The sequence below is a fragment of the Passer montanus genome, unplaced genomic scaffold (assembly GCF_014805655.1).
Source record: "Passer montanus isolate IOZ18808 unplaced genomic scaffold, ASM1480565v1 scaffold60, whole genome shotgun sequence".
Classification (NCBI taxonomy): domain Eukaryota; kingdom Metazoa; phylum Chordata; class Aves; order Passeriformes; family Passeridae; genus Passer; species Passer montanus.
Genome location: NW_024371038.1, coordinates 310,168 through 327,863, shown reverse-complemented (window position 1 = coordinate 327,863; position 17,696 = coordinate 310,168). Strand labels below are relative to the sequence as shown.

At 36.9% G+C, this 17,696-nt stretch overlaps 1 protein-coding gene across 17 annotated transcripts in view; it reads right to left on the bottom strand.

Annotated features, from left to right (window-relative positions):
- Positions 1–17,696, bottom strand: part of ADGRL2 (adhesion G protein-coupled receptor L2) — a 309,215-nt gene that overhangs the window by 19,616 nt on the left and 271,903 nt on the right. For 12 of the 17 annotated variants that reach the window (XM_039727088.1, XM_039727105.1, XM_039727087.1 and 9 more), the window contains 11 exons: positions 16,054–16,350; positions 15,403–15,506; positions 14,380–14,565; positions 12,714–12,752; positions 9,666–9,849; positions 7,693–7,815; positions 7,234–7,439; positions 6,037–6,210; positions 4,700–4,909; positions 3,514–3,734; positions 2,174–2,240 (listed from right to left, as the gene is read on the bottom strand). In XM_039727088.1, coding sequence (XP_039583022.1) covers positions 2,174–2,240; positions 3,514–3,734; positions 4,700–4,909; positions 6,037–6,210; positions 7,234–7,439; positions 7,693–7,815; positions 9,666–9,849; positions 12,714–12,752; positions 14,380–14,565; positions 15,403–15,506; positions 16,054–16,350 — 1,811 coding nt within the window. The remainder of the gene's footprint in view (positions 1–2,173; positions 2,241–3,513; positions 3,735–4,699; positions 4,910–6,036; positions 6,211–7,233; positions 7,440–7,692; positions 7,816–9,665; positions 9,850–12,713; positions 12,753–14,379; positions 14,566–15,402; positions 15,507–16,053; positions 16,351–17,696) is intronic. The other 5 variants (XM_039727092.1, XM_039727098.1, XM_039727094.1 and 2 more) reach the window with 1 other exon arrangement.

Here is a 17,696-nt window from a genome sequence, read left to right as displayed (position 1 = left end):
ATAATGTCATGGCCAGTAAATAATAGTGAACTATGTCTGTACATGGTCAATATGATTAAATGTCCTTCACCTCTATTCTCACTCTGACCTGGTTATGAGGAAGTGAAAAAGCCGTCAGCAAAGCCCAAGGCTTCCCATGTGAAATGTTATTTTAGAGAAAGGAAGAGAAATATAGGTGACTTAGCAAAATACCCCCAGTAACAATAAAATAAGGAAGGAGCCACAAAAAAAAGGAAAATTATCACCACATAACTAGACTTGACATGACTTAACTATTGTAGCATGAAACTCAGAACAATTTTCAGAATAATTACAACTGCAAGAAACAACTTCATGTTAAAAAAATATTTTCTATCATGTTGAACATATTATCTAAGATTTTCAACTGCAATTGTAGATTTAATTGTTTTTAAAATCCCCATCATTCTGAATGTTAAAAAAATATTTTCTATCATGTTGAACATATTATCTTTCTAAGATTTTCAACTGCAATTGTAGATTTAATTTTTTTTTTTAAATCCCCATCATTCTGTGATATGATTTAATTTAAATGTATTTAGAATAAACTCTGTGCAATTATTATGGTCTACACTTAAAACTTACTAACACAATAATTTTTCTAATTCAAGTCATACACACATAAATTTTGGCATCTACACTCATGTCTTTGAAAATATGCCAATGAACTCTAACAACCTCTACACTGCACAACTATCTTTTCTTAAGTGATCGCTGAAGGATTCAAATAGTTTTTGATATAAACAGAGTAAATGCAAACCAAAACATTGGCCAGGAAAATTTTTTAGTAGAAATTTCCATAATCAAAGTATCAGTTTGTACTATAAGTACTAAAAGTGGTGAAATATGATGTCTGGCACACAGATCTATAAAAGTCAAAGAAATTTCAAAATTATGCCTGATGCATGTGCTTCACACTGAAAAAATAGTATTTCTGAATATGGAAAAGTAGAATTCCTGAATTTGGAAATTCAAGTGAACTGAAATTCTACTAACATTACACAACTCTACTACTATGAAAGGGCAGGAAAACATGCAACTATTTAAGATTTCAAAAGCATGAAAACAAATGAATTCATCCCTCCAAACTATCAGCAATTATGAGAACAGGCCTCTATGTACATAAGCTATGTCCCCAGCCAGCTTTCTACAGTATTTCCCAAGTAAAGCCAGGCTTTAAAGATACAGAGATAGCAGAGAAAACGCAGGTGAGCCAAAATGCACATCTTGCTAGTCTGAAATAAATGGGAGAAAACAGTATTTCCCAAGTAAAGCCAGGCTTTAAAGATACAGAGATAGCAGAGAAAACCCAGGTGAGCCAAAATGCGCATCTTGCATTCACTGTGCTCAAAAATTCCTCCACTCTGTAGTGTTGGCATTGCTAGTCTGAAATAAATGGGAGAAGTTCTCTCCCTGGTTGACAGGTGACTACAGGCTTTGTACCTGGAAGTGCTCAGAGAATTGGTAATTGATGTCTGAGTGAGCATTCTGTGTTAAGGGGACAGTGGGGCACCCAGCTGTGGGTGCACAGATGGGTGCAGGCACACAGTGTCTGCAGCAATGAATGTGCACAGGTTACGTAACAGCCCATTGTTTATACTAAAACAGGGGAACTTCTGTGCTGACAGGCACTACATGCAACACAAATACACACAGAAGTAGGCACGGAAAAATGTGCATATGCAAATACACAAATACTGTGTAAGTGTAATGGAACAAAAATTTATTTAATTATCCATTGCATTAGAATACCCTTTTGAGATAATTATGTTGGATAATTAGCAGTTAAATTCTAGAATGTGTACAGTAGTGAAAGCAATAATAATGGTTCCTTTTAAAAAACCCCTGTGTTTAGTACTTCATTGATCTTTCATATCACACATGTCAATATGACCTTCAGAATTCAAGCCATTAGGAAAAAGTGGCCATGCAGAAGTGCCACCACAGCTTTGACAATTATCATTTGGTCAGCACTCTTTAAAGATTTCTATACATTTATATAACTATTAGTCACATTACAGATTGTTTCTAAGCATTTTTATGGAATGTCTTGTGAATAAGGATGGCATTGAATGAAATTTTAATTTAATTTTAATTTTTTTAATCTGCTGTGAGGCAATCTAAAAAGAAAGGAAAAAAAACCCAAACTTCTTACCAGAATAATAAAAGTAACAGGTCCAATGAAACTCCAGATAAAGTAGTTATCTACGTGTAGCCAGCAACTATTATGGAAGAAAGAGAATGAAAAGTGAAAAGCTGCATTAGCACCTCAGTCTGACAAATGGAAAATGCAAAAATACTTCTTAAGGTAACACTTTGCCAGTAAACAATGATGAACATTGCACAGTACCACTTATTCCATGAACACCTAACCTGAACCTCTCCTAATGAACTCTGTGTAACACGACTGAACCTGAAACTACATCATTAGGAATAACTAATATAAGGAGAAACAAAACCAGAGCAAGCCCTCCTTTCAGTCAGAAGGTTTGGTGACAGGTGCTATCATGGACTAATGAAACTAACATCAGTAAATAATTTTTGCAGGCTTCCCATGTGATCTTCAAAGCCTGCTTTTAACTTTATATCATATGTTAAGTGCTCATGCCTGAGGAATATGAGACCGAAAATGCTCAGATGCCATGTTTTGCTGAATAATAATATGGTATAAATAAAATGTCCCATCTGGGAGTTGAACTGTAGAGAAAGAATACATAAGATACCAGACTAAATGACGTATAAACCTATTAGGGCCAACTTCACTTAGCAATTCATTTTTCATACAGCCCAGTTCCCTGCTGAATTCTCTTATTTGTCTTTCATCAGTAGCAACATCAAGCAGCTTTCTTGTAGTCAACAATATCTTCCCCTTCTGTAACTAATTTCATCAAAGGACAAAATAAACACTACTGAAAGGCAAATTCATGCCTCCAGCAACTCAAATCCTCAGAAATGTTTCCTGTCTACCTTCTGTCACTTCCTATATACATCTGTATTTTTGTAAATAAAAGGTAGCGGCTAATTTTAATCCCACTCTACTTGCCTGATAAAATATTACCAAAATAAAACATATAGGTTGGAATATTGTACTGTCATACTTTGGAATGAGAGCTAGCTAGAGGGACAGCTGAACAAAGAGATCTAATGAAGCATTAGCTTAAAACTGGGTGGTTAGGCTCGTCAGATACTTTACGTTGAGAAATTTTGCTTAATATACATCTGAGTACAAAAAGTTATTTACTTTTTCAATTTGTTTCAGGTCAATCTTTTGTGTTAAAAGAAAGACCATAATTTAGAATTGGTCTCTCTAGAGTACAAATCCCCTGAACCTAGAGAATTACAAAAGACTTGATTGTAATTTGTGCACAGCATTGCCATTCTCTTACCAATAAAGCTTTCAGATGGTGTTTTAGTCTGTCAGGGACCCTCTGACAGCTAATAGGCTTTAAAAAATTATTCACTTGAAAAACACTCAGGTCACTTGCAATTACTTACGCTTTCTCTGTTCCATAGCTCTTGTAGTCAATAGCTGCTGAGACACCAACTACTGTAGCAGGGAAGAGGTAGCCAGCAACATAATAGTACTTCTTTCTAGAATATTCACTTTCAAATACTTCTACTAACATTAGATAAAGCTGCACTCCTTCTAGACACATCCAGGCAAAGGCTGCCAGGAAGAAAAAGTGTAAGAGACCTGCAAAAACTGGACATGCAATCTGCAAAGAAAGAGAGAGATGGAAATGTAAACCACAAAACCTTCACATCACTACCTCTCCAACTGAAAAATGCAAATAGAACTGCAGATAGTTTTATTAGAAACCTTTCACAAATTTAGGAGCATCTTCCCTATCTCAAAACATAGTCTGAACACTGGAAAACACCAATATGTGCTCAGTAGCTACAGAAAGTGAATTATCTGAACAGTATGAATGAAGATATGGAAATTGCACCCTCATCACCCAGTCATCAATTTCAGAGTGAACTTCTTAATTTTATAAGCAACTTTTTTATTTTGAAACTGATATAGTTTTAGGACTTACAGTTTAGATAATCCTAGACATGAGCAGTTGGTTCTCTATGCGTAATGTGATACTACATATTTAAAATTATGTGTCTGCCCCACAATTTTTTGTCTGTTGTAATATGGAAATTTCTACCATTGTAACAGAAATTGGTCTGAATTCTTTCCTGATTGGCCAAATTCTGGATGAAACTATGCTAGATTATTAATTTCAACCCAATGAATCATGTCAGAATTAATTTTACCAATACCACCAAAATACCTGCCTGAATGTGAAATGTAAAAAATGTGTATACATATAGAAAAGGCTTTGTACTAATATATATGAAAATGTAGTCAATACCTGTTAAGACATTTGAATAGATATAGAAAACATATTTATGTTCCTAATAGTCAACATTCAATTCTATCTCCTCTTTCAAAAGTCTAACCACCTGCTTTGTTAATAGTCAGTGTTTCTCAACTGAAAATAAAAAGCATATTTTGGATGGATGTAAATACTATGTATGAATATATCTATCTTATTTTCATGCTGAGCTTTTATTTCAGCCTTGCTGTGTTGGAGTGCTAAAAACTTGTCAGTGTTGTCATGTTTTAATTCAAATCCATTTCAAACAGTCATTTCAGAGAACGAGATCAGTACACAGAGAGAAAACTTACCTTGTACTCAGTCTTATCGATGCCTATTAGGAAAATGAACTCAGCAATGAATAGGTTGATACAAAGGTTCTTGTGAATAGTGTTACGATCACTTTGCAGGCCACGGAAAAAACAGAATGTGAAGATGCAGATGGCCAGGCAAACAAGAGAGATGAGAATTCCCACCCAGGTGATGACAGTGAGGAGCAATTCGTGCACTCCATCTTTGTACTAGAAATAACCAAGAATGGAGAAAATTAATATGACTCTTTATGAGTATAAACAAAAACCTATTTTCACAGGTATCTAGAAAAGTTACTTGTTCATTACATGAGATGGGCAAAATGTACTCAGTAATTTCTCAGTCTCAGGTCAGCTTCCCAGAAGAGCAAGATCAGGGTAAGTAAAAGAGGAGCAGGCCTGAGAGAAAAATGTGGCTATTTTATCCAGATCAGATAGCATTTTTACTTTTTCTATGGCTCACTGCAGACTGGTTGGAAGTATGAGCAGAGAAACATAACATTTTTAAGGTACTACTAGGCTCTGATGAAAGGAGGGAGGAAAGCTTTCCCTAGGACTTCCTACAGACCCGCAACTCCACAGCAGAGAAGAAAGCAATGCTTTTCACAATGATCAGAACAAAATGCAGAATACGTTGCCCATGTAATTCTGGCTTCAATCTTATGTTTAGCAAAGGAGATTCCTTACTTCAGTTCTCCACAGTGACCTTTTCAAATACAATGGCGCTTTTCACAATGATCAGAACAAAATGCAGAATACGTTGCCCATGTAATTCTGGCTTCAATCTTATGTTTAGCTAAAGGAGATTCCTTACTTCTGTTCTTCACAGTGACCTTTTCAAATACAATGGTTTAATGAGAAGTCTCCTATCCCTGCAAATATTGCATGCTCTTGGGCCCCTGACATGCAGGAAGTGCTTTAAATAGACAAGATTTCTGACTATGAAGAGGTGTTTAAACAACCAGTATGGAAGTTCCTTGACCTTCCTTGGCAAGGAGAGCTGGCACTTGGGTTTCCAGGGAACAGCCTGCACAGCTGTCTCAACAGACACTCTCCATCTGCACTGAGAGAGAGTCTATAAAATGATTGTAAGGTTGGTCAGTAACTTTAAAATATGGCTTGCAGAAAACTCTTGCTCTTCCTTGTTTTCCCTGTTATTTTGCTTGCAACTTTATGGATGTGGAAGAAAAGTGCTACAGAAAGCAAATTGCTTTGGAAAGAGTGGGAAGGAGCCATAAATACTAAAGAAACTTTGGCAATTTTGGATCTTGCTAAAAATTTAAAGCTAAGTCTTTTAAGTTTGTTCCCTGCTGATGGCTGGAAATATCATTACCTACCACAATTTCCCGACGAGCCATAAGAATTGCAAAGTTGGTGAGGTGACTGCAAGCACACGTTGTATGAGTTTTGTTTGTGTCAACCAGTTTGCAGCCTTGAGTTGACCAGTATCCCATCATAGTCCTCTCTGAGTAGTTCCAGAAGGAACAATTTGCATTGAAATAATTGTCAGGCTGGGAGATAAAAGGAAAACATAAAATGAGGTTTTTACACATTAAGATGGCAATAACAATTGTTTAATACGTGTAAAAGGTAATTTAGATTAAACTTTGCACGTTTTGGACAATAAAGTTTTTCCATCAGCAAAGCTGTGGACTATGTTCCACAAGGAAGACATCTAGTTTAAAAGGGACTTTATAGTCCGAAGCACTCTGAAATGTAGTCTCAATTCCTGTAGACCCCATCTTAAATAATTACAATTTTTATGCATGGATGGTACATTATAGCTATTTTTCCTTTCTGGAAATTTAGGCCTGTGAATTTATTCTGAAGGTTTTTTTTTCTGAAATTGACAATTTGAAAATAGGATTTTTTTCCTTTGGTTCTCACCTTTGGTCAGGCCAAAGTCACGTGAATAGGTATCACTAAAAAATTCACTCTTCAATGCCTATCGATTTTGATGAAAAAAAAATCTAACCATATTTTCTCTATTACAGTAGTGATTGTTTATTTTCCCCATGTCACTCATGAAAAGAGAAAAGGACAAACTTAAGAGCAAAGAAACACATTAAACAAAATACCACGAAGAAAATATACATAAATTCGAAGTATAACAGATCAAGGTACCATACTTTATTCTTTGCTGAATAAATGCAATTTGAAAAATTTGTATAAGCTTTCATAACTTGGTCCATAATTAATGTAAAAAGTTAAAGAGTCTTAAAACTTAACTACATCAAACTATCAAGAATCTTATTTTCTACCCCTCTACTAAGGTAAGAGTTAATTTTCAGTTAGAAACAAATGAGTCATTTACATTTTCATGTTGATTACTGAATTAGCTTTCATTAAGAATACACTTAAGTTCTAATAATCACTGAACCAGGCTCATTTAATTTTATGTTCATAGACTTAACTCGAGTCTCTGACCTAGTGCAACATTTAAAATTCAAATGGAGAAAAAGGTTGTTTCTCTGCATTGCTTTTCTCTCTTGCTGATTTTGTGACCTTCCCATTGACTCATTAGCATAACTCACATCAATGTGCTCCAGTGTGAAGTGCACAGGATCAGTCAGGTACACCCGGCTCGACTCCTTGTTGATGGAGGCCGCGATGACGTGGGAGTTGACGGCGATCGTGCTGTTCTGCCCTGCCAAGTCACTGCCCAACTTTATGGTTGCATTTTCAGTACTCAGGAAACGACCCAAACTTTTGTAAATAATGAAAACCAGTTTGGCTAGTCCTACAAAAGGGAAAAAAAAGCCCATAATCACTCCACAGAGGTCTACAGCAACCTGCACTCTAATGACAATTAAGCATCAGTAAAGTGAGAGGCATTTTCAGGCCACAGACTTGAAGAAAAACAACCAGGTACCCATGATCATCAAAAAAAAGCCACAGAGCAGCTTTGTGGTGTTTTGTTTTGATATTTTAACTAGGTAAGGTAGGTTTTATAGAAGTTAATGGAGTTCCACTGTTCCGTGCCCAAGGCTCACCGTTCCTGCTGTTCTGTTTCATGGTTCGTGCAGAGAGCTGAATCCAGTTGCCTCCTTTACCAGCCTGAGGAAATCGCAAATCCTGCACTTGGCCCTCAGTAGAAAGCACTGCAACATCCAAAACTAAGCAGACCAGAGGAAAAAAAAAATTGTTAAAAAAAGAGAATGCAGAGAAAGTCTCTTGGCCAGATTACAATATGCCAGACGACAATTTTTCCCCCAGCCTTTATTTAGTTTTCTCACGTGGCTGTCTGTAAGGCAGATTTGCACTGCATGCTTCAATCACCCAGACATAGCTTCTTTAACTAAATCTAATGCACACTGCTAAAATGACAGCATTTTAGTAGTGATAACATGACATCAAACCTTGTTCAAATTTGTGCCCACAAAACATCCACTTAAAGATACTACATACATGTTGCAAAAAAAAAATGTTAGTTTTGAAGATCTTAATGCCTATGCAGTATCCTCTGCTGACAAATTTAGAACTTTAAGTATTGATTTATAGTTTTTTAAACAGTCAGCAAAAAATACCTAAGTATACCCATGCCATGTATTCAGCTAAATCAGAATGCATAGCTAAAAATTATTTCCAATTTTTTTTCTACATCCCATTCTTTATATTTATGGGAAACCATTTTATTAGTTCTGCTAATAAGCATTTAAATTGAAAATCAGATGCCACTCAGTATTACTTTTATAACAGATTGCATATCAGGAAATTTTTATGGGATTACCATTGAATGCTGTATTTTCTTGGACAGATAAAATCATATAGGTGAACATGGACAAATGGTTGACAAAAATCTGTGTTATATTAAACCAGTCTAGCTACAGCTCTGAACTACAGACTGACAAAAAGTATGAAATTAGGAAAGCACTTCTCTTTCTTCAAGTCATACATACATATGTGTACTAGCAATTCAGTCTTGCATGTCATCAGGGAAGTGTTATTATGACATGAAGACAGCTTATCACAAGAATATTCAGTGTCTACTCATCTCCATGGAACTGTTTGTGTACATCCAAAGGCAGATCTGTGATTCTACCCACATTCCTTCAAAACAACTGGTGCAGTTCCTTTGATGAAGGCTGTGAGACTTTTCCCCATCCTTTCCCCAACTTCCTACTCAATTAAAAACTAGGCGGAATCATCTACAGCTACCAATATGCAGACACTGAAACGTGAAAAGTCTCATTTCTGCAGTCTATTCCAAGTCTCTATCTTGGTACTCTGCATATTAGCAGACTTTCAGGTTCCTTGTACCTTCCTAAGACTACATTAATCTCTGTAACAAGGAATTTTAATTTTATGCATAGCAATGATTTTTGCTTTAGCACATCCTGCGCAACAATATTTGCACATTTCTAATACCAAACCCCTTCATTTCTCTGTCACCACTTAAATTCTAAATTACGCTCCAACTATCTCCAGCTATTTTGCAGTCTCTGGAGCATAGCTATTCTGCATTATGGGAGATGTAGTTCACTGAACACATTTTTACCTGAAGGCAGTCATGTTTAATATAAACATTTGGCCTATGCTGAGTGCCTAAAATATTTAACTGCCACAGTACATTGCAAAAAAAGTAATTTAAATTTATTAGGAACAGTTTATATTTAATAGAAGCATATTCTCTGCAGCTCTACAGAAAGCAGTTACCTCAAAAAATCCATACTCTGCCTTTTAAGCACTCTTCAAATCCACGCATTCTGCTAATGATTTTTCAATGATAAATCAACTTTGTAACATCAACTACTTTCCATTTTATAATGTACTAATGACAATAAAGAAGAAGGCTAATTTCAAACAAGAAAAGTGTGTTTTCCCTGCTTTGAAGCACTCACCTTTCCAACAAACATTGCACAGCTCAGCCTTCAGAAAGTATGTTGCTGTCTGGAGTACTTTTCCCTCCTTTTGTGTAAAGCAACACACAGCACTTTAACTTATGCTCAAAAAGAAGTTTACTTACCAATATTTTCTGTGGGCATTGAGACTCTGCTTGGTTCTACAAGGTTATCAGCCAAGACAAAAGCCCCTTCTTCTAATGTATCAAGTAACATTGTGGCTGCGTGGGCTTGTTCTGAAGAATTCATGTCCTTCCAGGACTCCAGAGCTTCAGGCCTGAGCAAGTTGTCCACTGTATCCACAACTGCCTGCATTCATTAGAAAACTATCATTAGGTCTGAAGCCCTAGGCAGCTGGGGAAAATTCCCAATGTTATACGGCGACAATTATAATACTTAACTGTCAGAATGATTTACTGTGATTTAATGGCACAAGAACACTATTTTCAACATTAAAATATTTTCCATCTGTTTGTTGGATTAGCATGAATAGAAGCGCAGCTAGCCACTAGCATTGTGTGGTCTCTAAGCAGTAAACATGCAAGTTTGACTTGTTTTGTATCAGATATAAGTATGGTATTATTAATGTGCTGAAAAAATGTAAAAATAAATGCCAGAAGTCTTGCCTGAAGCTTTCATCTTAATGTCAAAATGTATAACTTCTATTTAAAAATGCTAACGCCAAAATTAGCACTCTGCAGTTTAGGCTAAAATGACAATAATAGTCCTCTGGAAAATGAGCCCCACTAGTGCAGCCATAGTATATAAACTACTTGTCTATGACAAATAGACCTTCTTTATTACAGGAGGCATGAAATGAAGCTGACTCAGTGGATATAAATTAGTTTTGGCCACCCTCACTCCCCCTCCTTTTCCTGTACCTGTTCATAGATACTTAGAAGGATTACCAACTCCCATTCCTGCACAAAGGTCAGTTAGAAAAGGAAATCAATAGAGCAAACAAGATGTCCACTGACCGTTCCTGCTAGCAGCGACGGCAAAACTGTAAAGCTGAATAAAAGCTGCTATTTTAAAAAGTTTTACTTGTAACAACTCTATCATCATGCTTTAAGGTTCACTGAGCTGCATATAAGGTAGTAATAAATAAGGAAGAAGAATAATTCAGTGACATGATTACATTATTTTACAAAATAATCCAATCAGAGTAATCAGGTAATCAATTGAAGGCAGGCTTTTACATTAATGCATAATGCTGCTGTGCACTGAGTACAGCAGGCACTGCTGTAACACCCTGTTTACTCTGTCCCATTTACCTATTCCTAATGTGTCATTAAGCATATATATAATTTGTTTGATCAATTTAAAAGCATTGGAAATGGAAACAGAACACATTATACAAACAGAAAGATGTCAGTCTGGAGTACAATATTGTGCAAACAAATGAATGGGAAAACTTGGTCAAGGCTATTGTCAGAGCAAGATTAATTAGCCTAATCCATTTCAATATCCTCTTTCTGTCTGCATTGTGAGCCACCACGACCTTCCTGGCAGGTGGAAGATACTTGGAAGTGGCTTTAAAGCCTTTTTTCTTTCTCTAATGGGAGAATAGTCAAAATGCTCGCACTGATACTGCTGCAGCCATTAACTAGAGTGGAACAGAAATTGGTCTGCAGAGGCCAGATTCATTAGTCACTAAGAAATACAGATTGGAGCCTCTAATCTGAGGTACAAATGAATTCTCTGTCACAAAGTGGGAACTCGCTTCATTTGCATAGTGTAAGTCAGCTTTTGATTTGTAATTTCAAGAGGTTTATTAGTCTTATCTAAGCAGAGAAGCCCATTTGAGACGTACAGAAAATGACACCAGTTGGAAATTAAGGTTCTGCTCTGGTTTCTCATGTATCGCCATACAGCACTGACGGTATGCATTCACTGATACGATACGCTTTTTGCTTATTATGGCATAACCTAACTCTGCATTTTCCTTGTGGAAAATCATCACCTGCCCAGTAATATCTCTGATGTGCTTCTCCTCTCAGAGAGAGGCAAATGGATGGGAAAAACCCCACAGCCCCTGTGACACAGCTGCCAGAGAAGCCCCGTTACTGCTCTTCTCACAATCCTATTTGCTAATGAAAAGGAAGCAGAAAAACCCACTCTACCCAAACCACATCTGATGGATTACCCTGTACTATTAAAATATATTTTCTAATATAAACCTATTACAACTATTATTGCTTAAGAAGTGAAGTTCTCTCCAGATCTCTGTCTTTTTTGTCAAATTTCAGTATAACTGGACATCTCCCATCCACTTTCAGGGCTTTAGGATAAAGGACAGAGGTGCCCTGTACAGAGAAATCTCTTTTTCAGTAAGAATCTGAATTTTATTATGTTGGAAAGTATTTCAAAATTCTTTCCAAAAATAATTCTTACATTTAATCTCAGAGGATACAAGTAACAACCAGTATTTTTAAAGAAGTTTTCAAAAAATCTGCAACAAAACCTTTCAGAGGCAGACATGTCTGTTCTAGAACTTTTTTCTCCCCTTCATAAGGGCGAGGTGACATTATTGGCATTGTACTGCAGCAAAGGAGCTGGCCACTACAGGCAACCATTCTATAGCTGATGAAAGGAACTGGAAATCAGGTAGCAATGTGTTACACGCTTCTATATAGCCTGGTTAATGGGACACGTGGCAGACATTTTACTGTGAAGTTAGAGAAATGTTCGTCTTTGCATTGTATCCTCAAGTCACTGAATTGTAACAATTCTTAAAACTGTAAGAAGGAGTGATTTTTACTAGGCATAAGAATACACACAAATCAAGCCACATAATGTATATTTTTCTTGCAAGCAAATTAACTCTAAACAGTCTTTGATATAGAATTCTACCAAAGTGAACTAATTTCTTTGAGTTGCAAGCTTTTTACCCCTACCCAAAATTTTTTTACAAGAGAGATGTTACTTCCAAATTCAGATAATAATCCCTTCTGCTCTTTTAGTTTCGAACAAGTTAAGTTACAAGAGGTATGAACTTTGATATTTTTTTTTCGGAGTGTTATACCTGTGCAAAGCCAACATTTGTAAAGTTGATATGGGGCACAATACACATTTATCAAAGACTGAAATACATAGGATCATGCAGCAAGATGATAAAGCGTGGCAGGTTGCTGAAGCAGGGAGAAAGCAGGGTGACAGCACAGGAGATATACCTTAAGGTAAGCCCTGCACGTCTTCTCTCGTTTTTGGAGCTTTTTAATAAGGAAAAAGAAAATCAGAAGTTAGAAAGATTCTGGAAAACTTCAGAAAGAGAAAAAAAATACTCTGGTGTTTCAAATCCTGATTTTGAATGACAGCCTGGACATAAATCTAGTTTCTCTTCATGATGACTACAAAAGAACATCACACAGGAAATGCTTTTTCCCAGCTGTGTTTAAGCCCAGCTGGCAACCAAAAACCACACAGCCACTTGCTTGTTTGCTCACCAGCAGGATTGCGGAAAGAATCACAAGGGTAAAACTGACAAAATCCATGACTTGAGATAGACACAATTCAATAGGTAAAACAAAATAAAATAAACCAGGGAATTAATTCACTGCTTCCCATGGGTAGGCAGGTGTTCAGCCATTCCAGAAAAGCCAAGCTCCATCACATGGAATGATTACTTGGGAAGACAAACACCATAACTTCAAAGTCCTCCAGTTCTTCCTAATTCCCGCTAACTTTATATGCTGAATATGATGTCACATCATATGTATGGAATACCCCCTTGGTCAGCTGGGCTCAGAGGTCCCAGCTGTGTCCCTCCCAAATTCCCATGCACTCCCAAATTCCTTGACAGTGCAGCAGAATAAAAAGAAGAAAATTCTGTGAAAGTGCTGCTCAGCATTAACAGAAACATCTTTTTGTCAAAGATATGAAAGATTTATTGCAGCACAAATCCAAAACATAGCCCCATACTAGCCACTGTGAAGAAAATTAACTCTACCCCAGTCAAAAGCAGCACAGCAACCTTTACTCAGGGGTCTAGATATCTTTTGCCCAAATGGTGGGGTTTGTATGAAAAGGTCAAAGGAAAAAATCTGTGTGTGGGCACTTGATCTGTCTCTGGGAAAACTATTTTAAGGGCATCTAGGGACTGTAAATAAAACTATTGCCAAAATAACAGAGAAGTGTACAAATCTCTCTCTAAAGGAGAACGAAAAAATATTTCATTTGTGGCTTGCTGACTTGGCTCATGCAAGGAAGAGGCTGAGAAATATAGCATTTCCTCTGAGAAAAAGAGGAAAGGTAATAACACTGTAATTTGTATTTAAACCACAAAGACACATTTTTTCTGAAATGTCTCTTGGAACATGTTTCCAGAGAAAACATTAATTCACGTTTTAGTTATGTGCAGTAAGGCCTTTTTATAAAGATCAATTATAAGTCATGTTGGTGTCTTTAGAAGTCTAAGAAAGTGCTATTATTCTGCAGGAAGTTGGATTAAAATAAAACCTTGCACCTATGCAGAATTCCACTGATTTTATTACATGTTCAGGGTTAAAAGGATCACTGGATAAACATGCTGATTTGTTACAGAATTTCTGAGAGCTAATACTCATTTCCCTCACACTAGTTATAATGCATTCCAGATTTTAATATGGGACACAGCTATGTATTTTAGGACCAGTCAGCTATTGTGAATTATATCTTATTCCCTAAAGAAGGTAATTACAACTTTCTGCTATGTATTTACTGCTGTTTTCTCTCATATGCTTATTCCAGAACTGTACACATGCAGGAACAAAGTATAGATTAATATTTCTGAAAGGAAGAAAATACCAAACCCAAGAGCAATTGTTATCCCTGCAGGAGGAGGTGATGGGAGGTGTGTACCTTGTTATAACTCCTTCCAGCAGAGTCTTTTTCACTGGGCCGTAGTTCCTGAAGCTGAGCATCCAAAATATCCACGAGCTGTTCCATCAGCCTCACTGATGAACTAACATCACCAGCAAAGACCGGTCCTTTGGTGTGTTTAGCCAGTTCATTGGCCAGACTAGCAGCATTTTCTCCACTTCTGATCTGAAATGACAGTTTCTATTATCTCAGCAGGGTCTCTTGTTCTGCTTGCAGCTCCTAATTCCAATTCCCTATGTACCTTTGTTGTGGTGAAATAACCATTTGCACATACATTGAAATCTGTAACTAATTGAGACCAATAACGTTCTCTTTATCTCAGAAGATTAAAGGTTCTTAGATCCGTGACACACAAAAGCAGTTCTTAACAGCCATCAAAACCAGAAATCTGAGTGGGACTTTTGGGCTCGATCTTCTATTCATCCTCACTTTTATTTTACTGCCATTATCAGACAGTAAGAAATCTGTTTGTTCATACCAGTGCTTGAGGCATTTGAAAGTCAAGTAGCCTTGTACTGACAACAAATTATCCAGTTTTCATAAACTTTGCAAATCTCAGTAGGGAAGGAAAACACAGAAAGTGGTTCTGCGGTCTAATCATACTGTTATCAATGCACTCAGACAAAAATCTATGTATTACAGTGTAATCTTTTAGTGAACAAAAAAAACCTTGTTGTATATCAGAGGTTTTGCTGTGTGTTGTATAGTATTTGATTTTTTAAGGAAATATTCTTTTGGTTTTTGAAAACAAGCAAAGCTTCTTTGTTTTAAATAGTGATGAGGACATGTAATCACAAATTCAACATAAGAATTTAGAGAGGGCATATGAAAACACACATAAGAACATAACTGTTGGCCAGTACTTTGCACATGGAGTACACATAACTCCTTCTCTTAATGAACACAGAGTAATAAAGACAACTTCAACAAACTGAAATATTAATGCTCAGAGTTAAAATCCTTAATCACCAGTGTATGCCAGATTAAAATGTTTCAACCAACCTTCTGAGCCAGCTGATTTACCCAGTGTGAGGTACAGTTGCTAAGATCAGGGCCTTTGGGGTTCCACATTCCCGTTAAGACCACGCAGAGATACGAGGCAGTTCCTACAACAGATGTAGAAAACAACAGTGAAATGGAAACCATTTTTCTGCATGTATTCAGGAAATTGGCTACACTGTGCTCCTAAACAACATTCAGTTCTGAATGCTGCTAATGGTAGTAGTTGACAATAATTGACAAAAACGTAAGGAAATAATGTAGATCACAAAGAGCAATAAAAAAAAAGTCTGTGAAAAGTACCAGACGTTTTCTGCAAACAAACAAAAAGCCCTTGATTTTTCCTGGAGCTCATCCAGAGGGGAGTTCATAATGAGAAAGGCAGCTGTAAGCATATTTCACAACAGTCCTCAAGCAATGCCCTAAAATTTGACCTGGATTCACACAAGTGCAAGCACAAGGTAATTCTGTGGCTATGCTCAAATGACAATTGCAGATTTTCACTTGACCACTGCCTGTAGATACTGCACTCCCTGGGTAACAAAAAAATCATGGGACAGACAGCCTGAGATTAAAAAATATTCATCATGAGAGAGCTGCATATTGCTTTTGAAATGTCTGCTTGACATCAAGATATAGTCTTAAAGGCAATACCTCGTGTTCCTTTGGGGCAAGGGCGTTCAACCATCATTCCTCTTTGTGTTTGAGGCCAGCTAATCCCCCTGGCCTCAGTCGGTTCACAGAATCTCTCTGGCAAAGGGAAAAAACTTGTCACAGGAGGGATTTTGGTTGTGGAAATGGGTGGCGGTGGTTTGGGTCCTCTGCTTCCTTCCTTTGTTCCTCCAGCTGATGTTGTGCTTATGGGACCTCTCTGTGACGTAGTGCTAGTGGTTGACACTGTGGTTTTGTAAAGCTCTGCTGAAGAAGTTATTGTCACTGCTGTGGTAGGCACTGCACAGGGAAAAAACAGAGTAATAATAAAATAAATTACTTCAGAATTATATATAAAAATGTTATTTAAAAACTATTTATGTAGCTTTCAAGGATTCTCTGGCGTCTCCTTTCCTTTATCTTAATATTACTCTTATTGCTATTCTCGATGCTTAAGATATAACTTTGAAATTTTTTTTTTTTTCTTTTTACTCCCAGCTCATACTGTTATGACGTTTCACCACATTCTCCAAATAATCTCTTCTGTAATAAAAATTGATAGTTACATTTCTAAAAGCTGAAAGGCATACTAGGGAATTATCAGTACATAACAAACATGCTCAAAGCAATTAAAGATTACTTAATCACATTTGCAGCAGGAACAACTCAATAGATAGAATCATTTGAATCAGTGTGCCGTGAACAATGTAGTCCAGCTTTAACAACAAAGGCAGCGGGCTGTAACTAACGAGACCATTTTTGAAAAACAGACCCCCAAACTTCAAGTCACCCAGCACACCTTCCAGGGCAATAATTATGATAACATCTTCCTACCCAGCAGTCGTGCTGCTTGAGAGAGCTGCATGCCCGATTAGCTCCAAGCAGAGGCAGCACCCAGCAGGTACATGGCGCTCTCCTCTTTGAACATTCGGGGCTTTAACATCCTTTTTTGATAGAGCAGGTATGAAGACACAATTCATACAAGCCAGTGGCAAGGACTGAGTTTTCATCTTCAAGGCAACACCAGGACAGGCTTAGGCCAAATCCCTCCTGCTCAGGATGTGCAGCTGCTCCTGCCACTGACCCACAGCAGGAACTCATGGCTGGAGCTGCTGAGGTGCAGCCCGAGCCATGCCAGGGTTTTCAGGCTTTGGAGAGATAACATAAGTTAATGCTAATGGAGTCTGGAATGGCTGTGCAACACCTTCACAGGTAAAGCAACTGCAACAGTTATCATTATTTCCAAATATTCATTAGTGTTCAAAATGCTTTACAGGCACAGAACAGTACAGAGGCTTGTGCTGAGAAAAAATAAGCCCATGAAAAATATTTTCGGCTTTTTTCTTTCTCTTTTTTTTCGTATTCTGCTAGGCTGTTGCATTCTTGACTTACTGGACAATGCAGCTTCTTTAAATTAAATCATAAATAAAATAAAACCCAAATAAAGAGCAGTCTCACTTTTTTCAGCAGCTGTTTTGTAAATCAGTGTTTTGCATAATATTAAATTTCAGCCATTTGGCAAATTACCATTTTCTCAAAACCCTTTTTCAGTTATGTTTCACTTACATTAGAGGTTTAGAATATTAATTTTATTTATTTTTTATTTTCACATGAATTTAGGGCGAAGTTTTGATCATCATGATCTG